We start from the raw sequence: 21,628 nt of genomic DNA on the forward strand, positions 1-21,628 counted from the left end.
CTGGAAAGCGGTATGACAACACAGCTGTTGTTGTTGTAACAGCTAAAACTATACAATAATCTAGTTGGTGGTTTCTACATCAATGCCCAAGGCATAAAAATTGGGCTACTTTTACTGAATGCGTTCATAAATCCATTGGACAGAGTGAAGTAGGGTTGGCTACTACGTGACCAGTAGGCATTAAGCCTGTGGCTCCATCCCGATCTTAGTTGTGCCAGAACTATTCTTGTTTTCCGCGGCAAGTTTTCTTCCGTGTATGGGCGGTGGTGCGACCTTCAAGTACGACATTCATGCAGTATCCTGCAAAGGCGGAATTAATGACGTCTCTATGAATGTCCTTCAAAGATGTCGAATACGAGGGCTGATCCAGTAGATCCTGTACATATCTGCATATGTTTTCCTCGTATATACGAAGATCTTTCCTGACATGCCTCGAGGGAGTATCCAACTGTGTTATGTTAAAATTGACTTCTCCGATGACATCCCAGGAGGAACTGTTTGGTCAACATGACATTATGTTTCTTGACTGCGAGGACCTTCGTTTCCTCGTGCAGGTGATAATCTGAGATAATTTGTAGGCAGCCCGTTACATTCCTTAGGGCGCCATTTTGGTAGCTTTGAATCTTTCTCCACTGGGTATCACAGAGCCAAGGTGATCACACTGGAGCAGCATAATTATCCATTGACCGACCAATTGTTTTATATGCAGCCAACAAGGTTTCTTTATCCATACCTTAAGTGCTGCCGGCTAGAGCATCAAGGACCTTGCTTGACTGTAGCTATCTTCTCTTGCTAGTAAAATTCCAATTATCGCAGTTGATGAGCTGGAATCCAGTTTGGTCTTACTGTGAAATGTTTAGCCATCACGTTAAGAGATTTAAACTTGGGCAGCATGATTGCCGGTATAAAACCGAATATATACAACTCGTTAGAACATAAGCCAGTCAATAGCCCGCTAATAGTTCTGCCTACAGAACGTTGGTTACCCCAACGTTGGTCAAAGAGAGCCTTCAATGTTCTTATGAGATTTATCACGAAGGACTAACTTCATATCATTCGCATTACATTGCATCAATACGGAGAAGTCTTTATCTAAGAGTGCTTCAGCAAAAAGCTTAAACATACTAATGAAAAGTATTTTGTTAAAAATTGAAATTTCTGTAGCTACTTCCGTAATTAATCATAATTTCAAAATATTGTTTAAATTGCATCATTCATTTTTTTTAAATAAATTGTATTTATTTAATATTTTTATTATAAGATTATCTTTCATATCGTCATATAAGTCAAGGTTAATTTTTCAAACAAGAATTTAGATTTAGATATGAATGACAAAAAACTACGTTATAACATATTTTTTTAAATAAAAATATTAAAATAACTTTGTAATGCATTAGGATTTTGCGTTTCGTATTATCAAAATAAGAAACATATGCACTGTTTTACTTCAATATTGTAACTTGTATATTACGTTTCAGTGATAAAAAGAAAGAAAACAAAATGTTTTAGAATAAAAATAAAACAAAATTGATAAGATTTTAATATTATACATTAATATCTAAAAAAATAATTATGTAAACATACATAAGATTTATGTAAGTATGTATTATAAACAATTAATGTATATAATAATAATATTATTGGTTATAAAATATTTATTTGTTTAAGATAATTTTACCATCTTTGATTTTAATACGACCCTCTTTAGCCATAGCAGCTGCTTGAGCTTTTGTTACGGTAATTTTCTGCACTTTAACCTTTCTATCGCCAAGTTTCTTTTTAACAAGATCATCGATACTGGATTCTTCAACTGTTGTTGTGGACGTTGCAGAGGTTGACGTTTCAGCAGAAGTATTTTTTTCAACTTTAATTACTTTTGGTTTGGGTAATGCGTTGGCTGGTGTCATTGTCTTTGTTGGAGACTTTTTGGTAACAGTTGCCGTTTTAGGCGTTTTCAATAGAGATTGAATCGTTGGTTGATTTGCTTCCCTTGCTGGTGTCGCACTTGCATTTGGAGTTTTTCGTCTTAATTGTGGTGATTGCTTTGTTTGTTGTTGTGGTTTTGTTTGTGCTGCAGCTTTTTTTCCACTTTCATCAAGTTTGCGTTGTTTTAATGGTATCAATAGACTGTTGTTATCTTCCACCTTATTTTCATCATTCTGATCATTTGTTGCGCTTCGTATTATAATTTGGTTAATAATCTTAGGTGATTGTTTTTCTAAAATAAGAATGTTTTAAAAAATGATGCTATAAATGTTTATATATGTAAATTGTATATATATTTATTTATCTATCTATCTATCTATCTATCTATCTATCTATCTATCTATCTATCTATCTATCTATCTATCTATCTATCTATTTATCTATCTATCTATTTATCTATCTATTTATCTATCGATCTATCTATCTATCTATCTATCTATCTATCTATCTATCTATCTATCTATCTATCTATCTATCTATCTATCTATCTATCTATCTATCTATCTATCTATTTATCTATCTATCTGTCTACCTATCTATCTATCTATCTATCTATCTATCTATCTATCTATCTATCTATCTATCTATCTATCTATCTATTTCTCTATCTATTTATCTCTATATTTATTCCTAAATCATAGGTAAACCTACCTTTTTCAGTTTTAATCCTTTTCTTCACCGATTCCAGCGATTCGTTTGCTTCGTCAGACATGTCATCAACAAGAAATTCATTAACAGCATTCTGCAACTTTTCGTCATTAAAAGCTTCTTGCTTTTGAGACTCTTCCATTTGCTTATCGGCCTGAGCACGATCGTCGGCATGATAAGCTTCCATTTCTTGAGCATGATCTTGATCCGTATGTAATTGTAATTTATCTGCTGTCATAAAGATGAAATCGCAAAATTCACAAGCATAAGCTTCGCCTTCAGAGTGATCTTGAATGTGAGTGGTTAAACTGTTCATATCATCAAATACGTCCTTGCATAGAGGACAGGCAAGATTGCCATCATTTGCATGGGTAGCAGAATGAGCTATAAGTTCATCACGCGTAACAAAACTGGTGTTGCAGGAACTGCACGTAAATTGAATGGAATGGATGGGATCCACTACGTTTTTATGGGAGCGCATGTGCCGCGTAAGATGGTGGGATAGTAAATAAGATTTTTTGCAAATTTTACAAGGATATGGCCTGAGACCAGCGTGAGCAGTCAAATGACGAGACAGTTTAGAAGTGGTTGAAAAACTCTGATCGCAGTACTGACAAGGGTAGGGCTGCTGGCGTGAATGCACGACCTCATGACGTTCAAGACCTTGTTTAAAAGCAAATGACTTATTGCAAACTTTACAAGCGAATGGTCGATGTATATTGTGACGCTCAGCATGTTTCTCCATATCGTCTTTCGATATAAAGGAACGTTCACAGTGCACGCATATAAATTTGGGTATGTCGGTATGGGTCTTTTCGTGTCGCGTCAACAGGCCGGTACGTGAAAAAGCCTTATCGCAAGCTGAACATTTATAGGGCTTTTCACCATTGTGTATGTAAGAATGACGATGCAGGTCATATTTAGAAAAGAATGATTTATCACAATGTTCGCATTGGAATTTACGGTCACGTGAATGCATTTTTAAATGTATTTCACGCAACTGTAACAAGGGAAATGTGCGCTCGCAACAAGGACAAGGAAATACATTAGTCTCAACGGGAACCGCATTTTTCGGATCCGGTTCTTCTTCATATTTATCATCAATATTTAAAATTTCAGCAACAATTTCCATTTTACCATCAACGTCTTGCTTTATCATTGGCATACTTAAACGAGGTTCAGTTCCACGATCTGCTTCCTTATTTAAAATCCTTACAGAGGATTTGTTTAACAATTTGGGTTTAGTAGTTTTATTACCAGAATCTAACACCACTACGGGTAAAGAATCCATATTGACAAATTCCGTTTCTTGTATATCTTCGGCTGCCACCAATTGATGTATGTCATCTAGGGATAATTCATCATTGTTCTCAATTTTATCCAAAAAACTAATGCTGCAATCCTCATCCAACTGCTCTACTTTAGAATCTTGAAGTTTTGGAGCGCTCTCGCATTCTACTGTGTTTTGGGGCGGTTTGCTTACAGTAGCTGTTATCTTGGCTTTGGCCACCGACGAATTCAATATTTTTTTGGGCAATAGTAGAGATTCTTGTGCTACTACATTCGATTTATTGTGTTGCACACGTACTTGAGTCGTTTTATTATACTGCTTGCCAGGTGCTACCGGCAGTGTTTGCTGAGAAAGCACTTTCCTCAAAATGGGTTTATCCAAACTCTCTGGACATTTGCCTGTTAAAGGAAACTGGCGCAAAAGATTGTCGGCTTTTTTGCACATTTGTTTAAATTGATAACTGTACTCAAAAATTTCTGTACAATCGCTGCAGACATAAGGAGGCATGCCGTCGTTACTAAAACACTAGGGAAAATGAAAAGTGGAAAAATACACAAAATGAATATGATTTGAAGAGAAAAAAACATTTTAATTAAAAATCCATTAAAGAAAAATTTAGTTCATAAACCCACCAAAAAATGGGGAGAACTAAGTCACAAATTTTTTTATGGGGCGCAAATTTGCTGTGCATTGGCTTAGTCGTGGCGCAGGCCAGCATTTTGTGTCAACCATAGCAAAATACCTATCTCAAGAAAAATGTTATTTGTATGTATACACACTCACCTCTATAGAAGCTATAGCCATTATTTGTATGGGCAAAGGAGCTGATGATTTGATGCGTGTATCACGACAAAAAATATTTGTTAATTTTCCCACATCCTGACACAAACAAAAGCGACATATTCGCTTTCTTTTCAGCTCAGCTTGCAAAGCATCAAAATCCAAAGTAGCCATTGTTTATAAAATAATTATATTTTATTCTTTTTTATATTTTATATAGTTTTTTTTTTTTGCAAAAATAAAATGATTTTCTTTTTCTTCACGTACAATTTTCTATGAAAATCTTTATAAATAATTTCACTTTGTTCTTGTGCACACAAGATGGTGGATGACTTTACTTTCCAACACAGCTGTCAAAATCCAAGCCATAAGTTGTAATAACATTTTCAACCGTCAGATGGCGTTTTATATGAAGCAAAACATTTAGCATTATTGTGACTTATGGAAAATTACAGCATTACATTCACAATAGCAGGTGATGCTAGTTAATTGAAAATTGCATTATAGATAAAGTATTTTTTGTTTTTTTTTACGTTTTCTTGTTTTAAAATGCTTTTATTATAAATTTAATTATATATTTGTTTTATATAAAGAGTTTTGTTTAATTCGATTTATGTTTTATTTACATTTTTGTGTTGTTTTTTTATATCTTTGTGGTTTGTTGCTTTGTTAACCATAAAATACTTTTTTAAAACATTCACAATTGCCGGACATAGTTTTTTTATATTTTCTTAAATCTTGAGAATTTTATACGATCTTTAAACCAGAACCAGATGTCCTTCAGTTTTTTTAATAAATGTTTGTTTACTCTTGTTTTTCCAACTCTTTTTTTATTGTTATTTATTTATACTGAACATTTTTTTTACATAATTTTGTTATAAAAAAAAGAATATGTTTTAAACATTATAGTTAAATATATGTAATTTTTTTTTTAAATATTACTGTTATAAAAAAATTTGCGTTTATTAGTTTTAGTTTGTTCTAAACAAATTGTTCATCACCATTAATTGCTATACGATTTTGATATTATTATAATTGTATTAAAAACGATTTGAAAATACAAATTATATTTGAAATAAAAAAAATTATATATTTGTATATACAAAGCAAATAAAAATAAAGCTTTTTTAATTAATTATTATAAAAATTATTCGCCTCAAATAAAAAAGTTAAAAATGAAACTTTTTAAAACACAAAACACATATTTATGAATAAAACTTGAGGTTGGTTTTGTTAATTAAAATCAAAATTATAAATAATTATATTAAAAACGCTTAAAAGTATTTTTAACATTATAAAATCATAACTTTATCTCAAATTTCTATATAAAAATCAAATTCAAAATTTTAATTATTGAAATTTATATAAATAATTATAAATTCTACTTTAAAGGTTAATTTTATGTAAAATTAATTTTGAAATAATTTTAAGCTCTTTTATTTCAAAAAAAACTTATTTTGAAAAATCTAACAATTCGTCAACTAACAATTTATTATACAACAACACACACACACTGTAGATTTAACACTATATAAAAACTGTTAATAACAATACAAATTGTTTTCTTAGGTAGAGGTAGTCGTCGATTTTTGTCCACCATTCAGTTTGGGAAAGTTTTGTGTTAAAGCATGCATTTTTCGATGTGCATCTAAATCATTTTGCATCAATACCTGTTTACAAGTTGAACAAACTTCCAATTTTGGCAGTGATTTACGTTGTTGGGGTGACATATTATTTAAACGCTGTTGATGTACCAAATATAGGGCCTTGGAAAAGGGAAGGAAATATACATATGTTTTTTGTATAAATTACTATAACATATGTTTTACTATTGTTTACCCACCTGTTGTTTACTTATATCTGGTAGTAAAACCAAAAGTTCAGGAAAAACTTTATCAAATTTATCCTTTAAGGCAGCTTGACAATGTTCATAGTAGGCATCTGTCTTATAGACACCCTCTCGAAATTTTTGCGATATATGTCGGAATTCTTCTAAACCTTCGGGGGTTTTTAAGGCATCTTTAAAGAATCCCACTAGTTTCTGGAACACGAAAAGGTTTAAACTTTTAAAAAATTCTTCAATTTATTTTGCAATTGTTTTTAACCTTTACCTGATTACGTGCTAAAGCATCGGCTGGTGCGGTATATGAATGAGCTGGCAAAATGCTGTAACTCTCACCCAATGAACTGGTAAATGTTAAATTATTTGGCGATTTGGCCACCGAATTAACGGTTACATTGGTTGTTTGAAATCCCGGTGGTGGTTTCATTGATGAGTTGTTACTTTGAAAACCTGGTGGAGGACGTAAAGGTGATGATGATGATGATTGTTGTGTATTGTTGCCATTTGTTAAATTATTTTTCGATGTTTTATTTTCATTGTTTTTGGTTTCCATATTATTGTTATCCTTTTTCTCCTTGGGTTTTTTATATTTTTGTTTATTATTCGCCACATTGTTTTGATTGTTACTATTCGTAATGTTCGCTTGCTTAGCAGACGCTGCACCACCAGCAGCATTATTGTTTTTGGGCAATAGAGGAGCAGGAGCTATTTTATTTTTGCGATTTTCTAAATCTTTTTGTTTTTTATCACTCATTGTTGACTTAATCCAGGAATTGCTGGCTGAGGATTTGGCCGCTGAGGAACCACCGCCTAGAGAGGGAAAATCTTGGTTAGTCAACTTGGGAGCATTTCTAGCGGCCGCTTCTTTGCGTGCCTTTGTTTCCATCTCTTCCTTTTGTACCATTTGGATTTTTTGGAAATTGGCAGGATTTGCTACAGAAACATAGTCGTCCACTAAGGAACGATGCTTTGAAGGAACCGAAGACATGGGCAAGTTTACACCTGATGAAGGCATATCCTCTTCCAATATGGCTTGTTTTGCTAAAGATTTTTTTGATTTGCCCATTGGTAAAGCTGGGAAATCCATAGCATTTGATTTTTTATTGGAAGAGGCCGTTGCATTCGATGTAGAGGGTCGATTTGAAACATGTATGACCATGCCGTTTGTACTTGTTGAAGGCATATTACTGGATAAGCTATGGCGTGGTATTGCACCAGTTGCGCTAGCAGGTTGTTTTCTTAATACATTCGATATGTGCGGTGGAGCCCGGCCGCCTCCGCCACCACTACTTGCGCTACCACTGTTTGAACCTATACTACTGACTGCGCCACCTAAAGCCGGAAAGTTTTCTTTTGTACGAGCCAAACCGGACATACGACTGCGATTAAGTATGGCAGGCGGTGGTGGTCGTGTTAAAGACACACTCGGACCTGTTGAAGTGCCAGCTAAAGAGGGAAATTCTTGTTCACTACCAGGATCTATATTGGGACGTTGTTGATTAGTATTTTGGGTTTGATAATATGAAGGTTCTTCCATTTCGGGTTCAACATCATTGTTGCTGCAATTAATCCAAATTTATATATAAAATAACAAATCATTGTTTTCATATAAACTCCCACTTACCCTCTTGTTCTCATATTTGCTACACCCTGCTCAGTTTGTCCTGATCTACCACGCGGTCCCAGCGTTATTTCCAATTGCAAAGTACGTGTTTGTTTTGCCTGCTGCTTATTCATGCCCTTACCATGAACATTAGCCACATGAGCTTTATAATCGATCTCTGTACGAAAGGCTCCCGTAAATTCTTCGGTCGCGCAACGACCCTCTTCACACAGATAGTGATCGCGACGGAAATGCTCTGACAAAGCATTGTAATCACGATAGAACTCATTACAGCCATCAGCATCGCAAAAATGACAATAGTAATGTTCACGCCGTAAATGACGAAACAGCTCATCACGATCCAAATAACGTTTATTACAATATTCACACAAAGGATGACCACGATGTGAACGATTGTCGGGATCACCTTTTGTACGATGCAGACCCAATTCAGCTTGAGTATAACAGCGTCTTTCAAAAGTGAAAATTTTCAAATTTTCAACACAAAGATCACAATAGTAGAGATCATGCTCTTTGCGCACATGATTACGCAGACCTTGAAATGTGCGATAAGGTGGACAGTTGCATCTGCAAATTAAAAGAAATTAGGCTTAGAATTAAAGTGGATATCAAAAATAACTTACTTTGGACAGGGATGATCAAGTAATTCAAAGAATTTTTGTTGTATTTCGCTGGTATAGAAACCAATCTTATACTTTTTACTATAGTATTCCGAACGATTTTTCGCTTCAAGTTCTCGATAGGACAATTTATTGTAGGTAAATATTACCTAAAGAGAAATAATGGGAAAAAACAAGAGTGAATATTCGGAACTTTAAGTTGAATTAAAGTTCCTTACCTTGGACAACACTTGACGACATATGGGACATTCGTTTTGTTGGCATAAAACTCTCATACGTGTTGAACATTCATAACAAACTGGATGATCACACTCTCCCACTGAAAAGAGATCGACATTTTTGAAGCAAACCACACAAGCATTGTCATCAACTGTGACATTGTTATTCGATTCTCCTTGTTGTTGCTGACCATCACCTTGAGCAGCAGCATCATCAACCTGCTGCTTGTTGTTGTTGGCCATGGCCTTGTCGTTGTATTTTTTCTCAGCGTTCATCGTGTACTTCTTCCAATTGTATTAACTACTTGATTGCAAATTCCAAATCTAATCTGTGATAATTCTTCAGTTTTAATTTTTTTTTACTCTTAGGCAAACGTGTGCGTGTCTTCAAAAAATTATGACGTGAATTTATTACAACAATAAAAAACCAATGTCGATGTGTCTGCCAATAAAATGAATTTTTGACGTTTCTTTTATCTGGCGAAACTTGTGTAAACAAATTTGGCTTTTTCCACAAACTTATCCAAAGTTGGTAGTTTTTTTTGTCAGAAAATTAAAAGTTTTTTCTTTTTTTCTTTTGTTGTATTTTTGAAAAAGGCAAAATTTCACTTTTTAGCGTGGATGTCGTGATTTTTTTTAATCGTAATTCTTCAATATTTTTGTCGAACAATGTGAAGATGCCATATTGGGTTTTGCAAGAAGTTGACAGCTGATTGGATTAACCCATAGGGAAACAAAAATAACTAACTAATATGTTAAGCCGAATAGCTATTCATAAAAATTTCGATCTTTAAAGCAGAAGAAGCATGAGCAATAGATAAATGGCCTCAGAATTCCTTCATTTGGCATCCAAATTTATCCACCGTATTAGGGTTTTGAGATATCATGCTATAAAGAGTACAAAACACCGGTTTTTTGTCATATTTGAAATCGATCAAACTCAATAAAAAACTTAAATCTAATCTATTCTTTTAAAAAGAAGTTTCTTATTCATAGCTTTTTTGTGACATAAGTTTTCGATCCTTTTATAATTTCTATTACACCGACTTATTATCCAAAAAATATGATTCTTTCAAAATTTTTTTAAAATATTAAAATATGTTGAAGAGTATAAAAGATTCCCCATAACCGAATTTAGAATTTTTACTTGTTTGTATGTAATTTAACACTCAACTAGTTATCCAAACTCCATGCATATATAAATTGCTACACCTTGTCTTAATTTACCTCTTAAAAATCTAGTACAATGCTGCCATATCGTTATTTATTTTGCGAAAAAGAAGAGGCATTGGCAACAGCCGTTTTTCGCTTTTCTCTTTTCTACTGTTTGACAAATTAGAAAACAGTGTTGATAAGTGTGTTTTCTTTGCCTGTTTTTTGTTTGTCAAACACATCAAAATTTGAAATAACTAGAATGACAGCAACGGCAACTTCATTATTATCATTACGATTTTTATTCACAAAAATTCCTTCGACTGCTTTGCATCGTCACAACGTGTTTTGCAAACCGGCTTCTTCAGCAAATTTTATTATAGAAAATTTGAGTTCGTCAGCAAATTTTCAACAACACAAACGGTCAGTGGCGACTACAGCAGTCTCATTAAATAGACAAAATAAATTTGAATTAAAAAACAATAAAATGTCAGCAACACAAGAATATCAAACCATCGAAAAGGGTGCACCCAATTCCACCAACTATAGCATTTATTTCAGTAAGTATAAGAGTAAAAAAAAGTGAAAAATATTTTTTGCAAAAAGTTATTTAAATGACATTGACCATCAACATTTAAAGGCATTATTTAAGTGGAAGTTTTTTTATTTATTATCATTAATTGAATAGGCTTTTAATTCTTGTCTGTTAATCATTTACAACAACACATTATAGTTTAGCTGTTGTACACAAGTACTCACACCAGCTTATGCAACGGTGGCGACCGAAGATGACGATATTGTTTTTATTTGTTTAGTGATAAGAACCCAATTGAAATCTACTTTAGTTTACCGGAAAAGTTCTCATTATTGTTTCCCGGTATTCCCCTGTCTAGATGAAGATTCATTTTATAGTGTTTATTGTGTTTATTGATTAGGTACTTAATGTATGCAAAATTATGGTTTATGTATACAATTGAAATTAAGGTGACATTTTTTCTACACTATCGATTTATTGTGTATTGTCTAGTTTTGGACTTTGTGTCAAGTGCACTTACATTTCTGGGTTAAACTTATAGGTACTAGTGATAGTACCTATAACGATGTCGTTTTTGTGTTTTACATTAAATTAGGACATCTTTTGGGTCAAGTTACCAATATCTGTCTAAAATCGATCCTTTTAATAGATATAAATATGTTAAATTTGAAACCAAATTTATTATCCTTTTTCATCTTTTTTATATAAAAAAGTAGATTAGATTAAAACTCTTGTATTCTTATATTTCAATTGTTCTTTGGCACTTTCTACAATAGCTTGATATAAAAAACTAATAAAAACTGTAGGTACTTTTCATTAGATCTTGATAAATCTTTATAAAAATAAAATTAAAATTGTTTATCTATAAACTAAAATAATCTCATGAGTCAAACCAACTTAAATTTTTTCTAGCTATAAGTGACTTTCGCTTTTTAACTGTTTCCAATTTAGTTTTAAAAACTTTTTCAATATTTAAATGATAACTTGTTAAAAAAAATCAAGAAGTAGAAATATAAGTTCTAATTTACATGAAGAAATGGTGTAATTTTATTGGAATGTATAAATAGCTTACAAAAATTGTATTAAAATATTAAATGGTTTCATTAAGTTAATATTATGTAAAAAAAATATTTTATTTTAGCTTATCTGTTTTATTAGAAGATAAAAAATTCCATATAATTAAAGCAACTTATCGCTCAGTTAATGCTAGACCATAACATTTAAAGCAAGTAACGTTTCTAAATTCGGTTATAACGAATCTAATATACCCTTCAGCCTAGTATAGTTTAAAAATTTTAGACTAGACTAGACTATAGACTAGTCTAAAGTCTAGTCTATAGTCTAGTCTATAGTCTAGTCTATAGTCTAGTCTATAGTCTAGTCTATAGTCTAGTCTATAGTCTAGTCTATAGTCTAGTCTATAGTCTAGTCTATAGTCTAGTCTATAGTCTAGTCTATAGTCTAGTCTATAGTCTAGTCTATAGTCTAGTCTATAGTCTAGTCTATAGTCTAGTCTATAGTCTAGTCTATAGTCTAGTCTATAGTCTAGTCTATAGTCTTCTCCATAATCTAATCTATAGTCTACTCCATAATCTAGTTTATAGGCTAGTCTATAATCTATTCTTTAGTCTAGTCTATAGCCTATTCTATAGTCTAGTCTATGGTCTAGTCTGTAGTCTATAATCTAGTCTAAAATATGGTTTATAGTCTAGTCTATAGTGTAGTTTGTACTCTATTCTTGCCTATAGTATAATATATAGACAAGCCTTTTGTACCTAACTTCCAATTGCGAAAAAAACAAATTAAAACAATTCTTAAACTCTTGCAGAAACTGCTTGCGGTAAAGGAGTCTCACCACTACACGATATCCCTTTGTATGCCAATGAAGAGAAGACCGTTTATAATATGGTGGTTGAAGTACCACGTTGGACCAACGCCAAAATGGAAGTAAGTAAAGAAAATGTTTTCAATTATAAAAAAAATTCAATTGCTAAATGGCGTGCATATTCTTGTATTGTTAATTTAGATTAGTTTGAACAATCCTTTGAATCCCATTAAACAAGACGTGAAAAAGGGTAAATTGCGCTTCGTAGCCAATTGTTTCCCACACAAGGGTTATATTTGGAATTATGGTGCTTTCCCACAAACCTGGGAAAATCCCGATCACATTGAACCCAGCACTGGTTGCAAGGGTGACAATGATCCCATTGATGTTTTGGAAATTGGCTATCGTGTAGCTAAACGTGGAGCTGTTGTACAGGTTAAGATTTTAGGTACCATTGCTTTGATTGATGAAGGTGAAACCGATTGGAAAATCATTGCCATTGATGTTAATGATCCTTTGGCTGAGAAAATGAATGATATTACCGATGTTGATAAGTACTTCCCTGGTTTGTTGCGTGCTACCGTTGAATGGTTTAAAATCTATAAGATTCCCGATGGCAAACCTGAAAATCAATTTGCCTTCAATGGTGATGCCAAGAATGCAGCCTTTGCCACTAATGTTGTTAGTGAAACTCACAAATTCTGGCAGGGATTGATCAATAAACAATTGGAGGGTGGTTCTATTTCTTGGTGAGTTTGTTTTTTTTATACAAATTTTATGTTATCCATATGAATGTATTGTTTTTTTAGCCTTAACACTACCGTTGCTGATTCACCATTCCTTACAAGTCAAGAAGAGGCTGAAACTGTTATCTCCGGCGCCCCCGAAGGTGGTGATGTCGAAGAAGTTTCTGACATAGGTAAGATTTTCTATTTACCTCACAACATTTATTCAAAGTTGTAGTTAGTTTTACAAATGCACTTGCTAATAAAAGTTTGCTGTCTTCTTGCCACACAATCAATATTGTTATATAACACGTTTTATTATAGAAATAAGCACTCGATCAAAACCCCTGTTTTATTTTTTTTATCTGTTAAATAACTCTTTAACTTTGTATCTTAGTAATAACATATTAAGTTAAGAAATGGTTCTATTTACACTCCTCTTTACATGGTTTAACAAATTTCAATGCTTTTTCAAGTTATAAGGTGTCCAGTTATGACCTTAGATTTGAAATTATTTTGTAGTTTAAAACTCTATAAGCTTAAAAGACAAACATTTTTGTATATTTTAAGAATATTGTAACAATTTTTTTTGTTTTTTCTCTTCTTTTAATTTCAGTTGATAAATGGCATTTCATTCACTTGAAGTGAAAACAAGCAGCTTTGATATTTTTACAAAATGTTAAGATTTTATGGTTTAAAACAAATTAAACAAAATTTAAATTAAACTATGAATTATATTTAAATGAAATGATCCCTTTGCAACATGAAATACTTTAACAACAAAAAGAAATATACATTAACAAATAAGCACAGAAAAGATTAAAAAGTTTTTATTATTTAATAAAGTGAACTAATTAATGGAAAAAGAAAAAATATATGCATTTTCAATATTATATAAATATTATTAAAAATAATGTAATTATTGAGGTATCCATTTTCTGAATATGTGTGTTAAATAGTTTCTATTTCAAAAGTTTATTTCCTTTTAAATCCAAGGAAAGGTTAAGTTAGGATCCATTATAGAGGGGCCGCTCATGTTTGCCAAAACGAATTCTTGGAAACACACAGGAATCTGACCACTAAGTTACGGATATTCAATATTGGTCCCTATTCTACATTTTAATACGAATCGAAATTTTCTCCGTTTGGCAACTTCGTTATTCTGCATTTCGACTCTCCGCTAGGATTCTATAGTTGAAACGAAAAGTCGACTTTTCGACTTTTGCATTTTATGAAAACTCGACTTTTAATATTTTATAAATAGTCGACTTTTCGACTTTTTCCGACTTTTCGACTATTTTCGACTTTCCGACTATTTTCGACTTTTCGACTTTTTGACGTTTCGACTATTTTTGACTTTTTCCGACTTTTTTCGACTATATTCGACTTTTCGATTTTTTTCGACTTTTTAAAATTTATAATGTTGACATTTAACATTATATTATTATTATTACTATTCATTATTATTAATAAAAAAGGTATTTATATTTTTTCTATTTGTTGCAATTTTTTGAGTTTTTTCGACTTCTTTCTATTTTCGCTTTTTCCGACTTTTTTCGACTATTTTCGACTTTTTCCGATTTTTTTCGACTTCTTTCGACATTTTCCGACTTTTTGACTTTTTTCGACTTTTTCGGACTTTTCGACTTATTCCGACTTTTCGACTTCTTTTGACTTTTCGACTTTTATTTACAAAGTCGACTTTTCGACTTTTTTCATAGACGATAGTCGAGTTATCGTCTTTTTTGGAACAAAATAGTCGACTTCGACTTTTTTCGACAAAAAGTCGATTGTTCGATTATTCGAAAGTCGATTTATAGAACCCTACTCTCCGCCACATAAACAACAACTTACAAAAATGTAGGTACAATCGTAACGCAGAATACACAATGCGTAAAGCATTGAAACGTAATGGAATTGCTTCTTCTTTTTCTTACGATTCAGTTTTTTGTTGGAATAACTTTTTTCGATTGTTGCGTAACTGAATGCGTAAACGTAATCGAAATTTCAGAATAGGGGTGATTATACATTTATTATTTAAAAAATTAAAGTTTCCTTTATTTAACTCCTCTTTATCTAAAACTCCTCTAAGCTAAACAGTCAGCCGTTGTGACCGTCTAGAAACCACCAAAGAATGGATAATAACTCAAAACCTGGGAAATTATATTTCAGGCTTGAGAGATTCGCAATTTAATTCGTAAAAACCGACATTAGAGAACAAGTTTTGATTTTATAGACTTCAGAGAAGTAACAATATATATTCTTTTTTTACTGCGGACCTACCGATTACAAACGAGAATGACGCCTTAAATAATGATATTAATTAATCATACAAAAAATGTTTTATTTATGTGTTCAAAATGTAATCGAAAAAAAAACTTATCGATAACAACAACTATACTCAAATCTAAACGTTTACAAAGTTTTCTATAGAAAACTGTTCAAAAATTCTTTTAAATTAACATTTTCCTTAGATAAAATTTTCTATTGACAAGTATTAATGAATAGCAGGGCATAGCCGACCACATGATACCCTGCAGCAGTCAGTATGTTAAAATGGGGATTATTTAAAAAAATAAAACATTTGATTTTTTTAACTTATAGAACTCAATCTTTCTAAATATTTTAAGCAAAAAGACTTTTTGACTTTATTTCATTTAGTTAAAAGTCGACTTTTCGACTTTTTGCGTTTAGTTAAAAGTCGACTTTTCGAATTTTTGCATTTATTGAAAAGTAGATTTTTAGACTTTTTGCATTTAATTAAAAGTTGACTTTTAGACTATTCGACTATAAGTATTTTATAAATAGTCGACTTTCCGTCTTTTTTTTCGACTTTTTGACTTTTATCGACCGTTTTGAAATTTTTGACTTTTTCCGACTTTTCGACTATTTTCGACTTTTATTAACAAAGTCGACTTTTCGACTTTTTTCACAGACGATAGTCGTGTTATCGACTTTATTGGAACAAAATAGTCGACTTCGACTTTTTTCGACAAAAAGTCGATTGTTCGATTATTCGAAAGTCGATTTATAGAACCCTATCTTAACTGGTTTTTACAGGCGTTTTTAGTGGATTTTTTTGCTAAGGAAACGTTTGATTTTTTGTGCGAGAGAAAGAGAAGAAATTATCAACCATCTCTTTCTCTCACATACAAAATCAAAAGTTTTCCAAAAAATAAAACTTTCCCTGTGTAAACCGGCACTTTGGATAGAAAGTGATTTTGGAATTTTTCTTTTTTATTTTTAACGATTTAAAACCGCTCAAAATCCCTTTTGTCTTAAACAGATTGGCAACATTACCAACAGCTGCTTTTTGCAATTTTGTTTTTGTTTCTCTTTTGTCCCGCCGGCTTGTGTACGTAAATTTTTATTTTTATTTATTTGCAAAATATTTAATAGAAATTCATAAAAAATGTCCACTAAGGAAACAAAAACTTTACTAAAAGAAGTTCGTGAGGCTATAAAGTCCGAAAAATATCAAGATGCTATTAAAAAATGTGAAGTAAGTATACAGGTGTAGTTTCATTAGTATTAGTCATTATTGTCTGTGTTCCTTTGTCTTTCTTTTAACCAATACAGGAAGTTTTAAAAGCTGAACCCAATTGTTATATGGGATATCTGCTGATGGGTGCTGCCTATCAAGATTCAGATAAACAAGAAGCAGCAAAATATTTACGCAAAGCCATTGAATTTTGTTCTCCACAACCACCAACTGTTGCATTACAGGGTCTGTCTAATTGTGCACCCCCAGAGGAGTTGCCGCAAATTTTCGAACAACTGATAGAATTGGTGCCGTAAGTTGGTTTTAAACTTCTTATTTATCATAAATTGTCAGGTTATAAAAGACTTCGAAACTATTTAAAGAAGAATTTTTTTGTAAAAAAATATCTAAAAAAATACTTTTCTACAGAAAAATATCTCAAGAAGGCGCCTTTATATGGAAAGAATATACTTTTTCTAAAGAAAACTGTCTAAATAGTTCATTTTTAAAGAAAACAGTATAAAAAGTAAACTACCACAGAAAACTGTATAAAGCTCATTTTATGTGGAAAACTCTTTAAAGCAGATAGGTACTTTTTCATAGAAAAATCCCTAAAGAACATACCTTTCTATAGAATATTATCTCAAAAAGATATATTTGTTTAGAAAACTATCTAAAGAAAACATGTTTTTTATAAATCAGTTAAAATAGGACATATGTAGCTAAAGAAAATTGTTTAAAGAATACAATTTCCTATAGAAAACTACCTAAGAAAGACACGTTTCTATAGAAAAAAGTCTACTGAAGACATATTTATATAAAAGAATATCTACAGAAGTCACTTTTTATAAAAAAACTCTCTAAAGGAGAACGTCATCTAATAATAATATTTTTCAACAGAAAACTCTCTTTAAGATTATATTCTATAAAAATTGCCTGAAAATCAATGTCTAAAGAAAACTCAGTTCTTTCTAAAGAAGACACTTTTCTATAAACTTTTCAAAAAAACTATTATTTTGAAAATTATTGTAATTTTTAAAAAAAATTACTTTTAACAAAAATTTCTATGTTTTTAATTTCCATTAAATTTTTATTCTAAATTTTTAGTGAAAAACAATTGCATTATTGTGAGAAACTATTTAGCATATCGACCAATAGCAAAATAGCTCCAGATTCGTTTAATGTATTTAAACGTATTATTGCAAAAACTCAAGATGAAGAAAAGAAAACCATTTTATTAACATATTTAGGACGTATTTGGGTTCAACATGATCTACCTGTAGAAACTGGAGAAGAGCAATTGGTAATTTGTTTTTTTTCATTAAAATTTTCAACAAAAATTTAATTTTTTTTTTAGTATAAATCTTCTTTAGAATCTATATTATTGGATGCTAGCTTAGACGTTTATTTGTCCGCATATAAACGTTTTATCAAGTTATTGTTTAAACAAAATGATTTAAAGTTGTGTTTGGAACGTGCCTGTAATTTGATTGATTTCTATCCAGAGGATATATACGCCTACGAATGGATTTGCAAAATCTATTGTGAACAATACAATTCTACGAAAAACGCTTGTTTGGAGAGTCTAAAAAATCCTATTGATTTTTATGCCTCCAAGTTATTGGAATTGAATAGTGAATCGAGTTTAGGTTTGTTAGTCAAAGCAATCGATCTTTATAATTCACAACAATTTGTGGCTGCAAGAGAACTTTTATATAGAATTCAAATTATTCAACCCAATTATGAGGTGGCAATTAAGTTATTGGCTTTTACTGAAATGCAATTGCAATCATATGGTTTGGCTGAAAACTTGTGGTATCAACTTAAGGATAATGATAGCAAAGAACTTGCTATATGTCTTTCATACAGCGATGAAAAGTCCAAGTTGAATGAAGCTGTAAAATTACTAAAAACTAAAGAACCATCTGAGGAAATAAATCAAGCTTTAGCAAGGTACTGTTTACTAATGATCGAGGCATTCTTATAAATATTTAAACCTTTTATTTTTAGATGCTATTACAAATTGGAAGATACTGACAATCTTCAGAGTTTAGAACTTGATGCGTTAAGTAAAGCTGAGTTTTTATTGTAAGTATCAATAAATGTCATAAATACTTTATACTATTTTAATTAATAATTGAATATTAGGTCACCTTCGGAAGCTATTGAGTTTATAAAATCTTCGATAACAGACTTAGAGACCTATTCCGTTCTATTTTTAATGGGAAAATGCTATTATGAAGTACAAAATTATAACAATGCCTTAATGTCTATTTTAAAAGCTACTCGCTTAAAGCCCTATAGTTCGGAATGTTTTTATTATTTGGGTAGAATTTATTTGGCCACAAATGATATTGTACGTTCAAGAAAATGTTTTGAAAAGAATGTTACATTAAATCCTCTAAATGAAAAAGCTGTGGAAAATCTCTCAATTATATATCAAAAATTGCAGGAAGAGGTTAGTATTGTAATTTAAATAAAATTTATAATATTACTCTTCTTTTAATTCTTTTATAGGATTTAAATTTATCATTGCTGATGAGCACTTTAAAATATCTAAAAAATTCGGAAAAATCAAAACATATTCATTACAAGTTGGGTCTACATTATCTAAATTTTCAGAGGTGTGATGAGGTAATTTTTTATTTAAAATATAAATAATATTATTCTTCTTTTGCAGCTTAAATATGCAATTAGTTTTTGTTGTCAATAAATGTTTTATGCTAAAAAATACTTATTTAAACTTTTAAAACCTTAGGCAATACAATCATTCCGCACTGCCATTAAGCATGATGTAACCTGCATAATATATTGGGAATCCTTAGGGGATGCTTATGCTGAAAGAGGTTCCTACAACTCAGCTATACGTGTATTTCAAAAAATTCTTGAAATGCAGCCGGATAACTTATACGCCAAGCTACAAATAGCCTTAACGAAGACAACTATACGAATGTTTCCAGAGGCCATTGAAGATTTTGATAGTTTACTTAAAGATAATGAAAATTATTTGCCCGCTTTGAAGGGTGCAGCCGAGGCACATATTGGCTTGGCAAATAATTTAAAGTTGGAATATCGTTTTGGCAGAGCTAAACATCATTTACAAATGGCTATCAATATGCTGCAAAGGTGAACATGGAGATCATTTAGTTTTAGCTATGAATATTTCTTAACAATTATAAATTTTAAGGTGTTTCTTGAACCCTGAAAATTTAAATATGGTTTGGCTGTGGCGTTTAGTGGCCAATGTGTTTGTGGCAACGGCCCAAATGCCCGAATCTTTGGCAAATCTTGATGTTAGTGGTAAATTGGCTAATCGAGATACCGACGTAGTCTGCTTGACACGCAAAGATTTATTAAGTTTGGCACTAAGGTAGGTTAAGTTATATAGGAAATCATTAATTTAAAGGCTTATTTTTGCTAATCTTATAGATTTTATACTTGCGCCTTGAAAATTAAACAAAATACTTATATGTGGTATGAATTGGCTTTGTGCTCTTACTATTCTGCCGACTATATGCCTGAAGAGGCAAAAATGCATTTAGAATTGGCTACGAAAGCTTGTCAAATTGCTATTAAGGAACAAACAAATAGATGGCATAATTGGAATTTATTAGGTGTTATTAATATGCATTCAGGTGGGTAATATAATATATTGTAAATTGGAAAATATTAACCTTTGACTTCTGCTAGTTATGGACAATTTACCTTTGGCCCAACATTGCTTTATACAAGCTTTAAATATTGAGCGTAAATCCTATACAACTTGGACTAATTTAGGTGTGTTATATTTAAAACTAAAGGAAATAAAGCTGGCCAATCAGGCTTTTCAAAGAGCCCAACAGTCATCACCCATTTATCCTAATGCTTGGATAGGTCAGGCCATGATTGCTGAAGCTATAGCAGAAGAAGTAGAAGCTGTTGATTTATTCCGTCATTGTCAACAATTCGAGTATCATGCTGAATCGTCCCTTGGTTATGCCCACTGGGTTTGTAATATCCTATCAAATAAGGAAAAGTGTCAATTGCCTCATTATAGATATGCCATTGAGATCATGTATGCCGATACTGTGGCATTGGATGCCATCAATTGGTATAATATTATCGAAGAAAATAACTCTTCAGCTTCGGCTTACTCTTTCCAAGGTTTTCTAAGTGAACGTCAGCAACTTTATAGACCGGCTTTAAGGGCATACGCTAAGGCAGCTGAAAACGCTGCTCCCGGTACTGAACGTGATCTTATGTATACAAATTTAGGTTATGTTTATCTTAAACTAAATGAACCCAATGAAGCTATAAATGCTTTTAATAAGGTTACACAAGCTTCATTTAAGCCTATTATAGGTTTAGCTTTGGCCTATTTTAAGGCTGGTCAACATCAAGAATCATATTCGGTTTATAGTTCTGTACTAAAAAGTGTGGCTGGTGTTGAGGATGATAAAGCGGCAAGAATTTTAGTAGCCATGGCTTCCATGGTTTATGCATTTCAAGGAGAAGCTGATACCAAAACTATTTTATATCAGTGGTATGTTTACGTTCTAAATATTCCAAAAGTATATAAATTTTTATAAATTTAATAACTTTTTAGCATACTTCTCAAAGACTCTCCCATACAAGCCTTGTATTCTGCCTGTGCTTTGGGTATTCTACATCAAGACAATCAATTGTCTGAGACCATATTGATAGAGTTGAAAAAATATGAAGATTCTGAACAGCATGCTGCTCATATTGCCTATTTAACAGCACAATATTATAAAGCAAATGTAAGTTAAACAAAATTTTTACATGATATTAACGAAACCTTTAATAATTTCTCTTCATAATAGCAACAACCTCGCAAAGCACTTACCTATCTAATGACACGTGTTCATATATTTCCACAATGTGCCGAATTGCGTAAAGT

At 31.8% G+C, this 21,628-nt stretch overlaps 4 protein-coding genes across 5 annotated transcripts in view; 2 read left to right on the forward strand and 2 right to left on the reverse strand.

The window, feature by feature from the left end:
• Positions 1 to 1,217: 1,217 nt before the first annotated feature.
• Positions 1,218 to 5,057, reverse strand: LOC111675223 (zinc finger protein 184). Its single transcript, XM_023435949.2, has 3 exons — positions 4,709 to 5,057; positions 2,638 to 4,450; positions 1,218 to 2,218 (listed from the first exon to the last, which is right to left on the reverse strand). The coding sequence occupies exons 1-3, from the start codon at positions 4,877 to 4,879 to the stop codon at positions 1,656 to 1,658; spliced, it is 2,547 nt and encodes an 848-aa protein (XP_023291717.2). The 5' UTR covers positions 4,880 to 5,057; the 3' UTR covers positions 1,218 to 1,655.
• Positions 5,058 to 6,124: 1,067 nt separating this feature from the next.
• LOC111675216 (E3 ubiquitin-protein ligase ZNF598) lies at positions 6,125 to 10,566 on the reverse strand. Of its 2 annotated transcripts, XM_046954334.1 has the most exons (7): positions 10,238 to 10,566; positions 9,011 to 9,898; positions 8,796 to 8,941; positions 8,173 to 8,739; positions 6,817 to 8,107; positions 6,549 to 6,746; positions 6,125 to 6,471 (listed from the first exon to the last, which is right to left on the reverse strand). In XM_046954334.1, exons 2-7 carry the CDS (start codon positions 9,284 to 9,286, stop codon positions 6,271 to 6,273), a joined length of 2,679 nt encoding a protein of 892 aa, XP_046810290.1. In that variant the 5' UTR covers positions 9,287 to 9,898; positions 10,238 to 10,566; the 3' UTR covers positions 6,125 to 6,270. The 2 variants fall into 2 exon arrangements, with proteins under 2 accessions (XP_046810290.1, XP_023291711.2); XM_023435943.2 differs by lacking the exon at positions 10,238 to 10,566 and having other exon boundaries at positions 9,011 to 10,012.
• Positions 10,390 to 14,113, forward strand: LOC111675220 (inorganic pyrophosphatase). The gene is made up of 5 exons (XM_023435947.2): positions 10,390 to 10,722; positions 12,526 to 12,644; positions 12,724 to 13,271; positions 13,332 to 13,441; positions 13,864 to 14,113. The coding sequence occupies exons 1-5, from the start codon at positions 10,425 to 10,427 to the stop codon at positions 13,893 to 13,895; spliced, it is 1,107 nt and encodes a 368-aa protein (XP_023291715.1). The 5' UTR covers positions 10,390 to 10,424; the 3' UTR covers positions 13,896 to 14,113.
• A 2,458-nt stretch (positions 14,114 to 16,571) lies between these two features.
• Positions 16,572 to 21,628, forward strand: part of LOC111675214 (tetratricopeptide repeat protein 37) — a 5,487-nt gene continuing 430 nt past the window's right edge. Inside the window, exons 1-13 of the mRNA XM_023435941.2 lie at positions 16,572 to 16,749; positions 16,827 to 17,041; positions 17,836 to 18,031; positions 18,086 to 18,681; positions 18,739 to 18,816; positions 18,877 to 19,186; positions 19,246 to 19,362; positions 19,487 to 19,854; positions 19,916 to 20,098; positions 20,158 to 20,363; positions 20,419 to 21,250; positions 21,314 to 21,488; positions 21,552 to 21,628. The exon at positions 21,552 to 21,628 is cut by the window's right edge and continues 111 nt beyond it. Coding sequence (XP_023291709.2) covers positions 16,660 to 16,749; positions 16,827 to 17,041; positions 17,836 to 18,031; positions 18,086 to 18,681; positions 18,739 to 18,816; positions 18,877 to 19,186; positions 19,246 to 19,362; positions 19,487 to 19,854; positions 19,916 to 20,098; positions 20,158 to 20,363; positions 20,419 to 21,250; positions 21,314 to 21,488; positions 21,552 to 21,628 — 3,443 coding nt within the window. The 5' untranslated portion in view covers positions 16,572 to 16,659. The remainder of the gene's footprint in view (positions 16,750 to 16,826; positions 17,042 to 17,835; positions 18,032 to 18,085; positions 18,682 to 18,738; positions 18,817 to 18,876; positions 19,187 to 19,245; positions 19,363 to 19,486; positions 19,855 to 19,915; positions 20,099 to 20,157; positions 20,364 to 20,418; positions 21,251 to 21,313; positions 21,489 to 21,551) is intronic.

This window comes from Lucilia cuprina, chromosome 6 (genome assembly GCF_022045245.1).
Source record: "Lucilia cuprina isolate Lc7/37 chromosome 6, ASM2204524v1, whole genome shotgun sequence".
NCBI classification, from domain to species: Eukaryota; Metazoa; Arthropoda; class Insecta; order Diptera; family Calliphoridae; genus Lucilia; species Lucilia cuprina.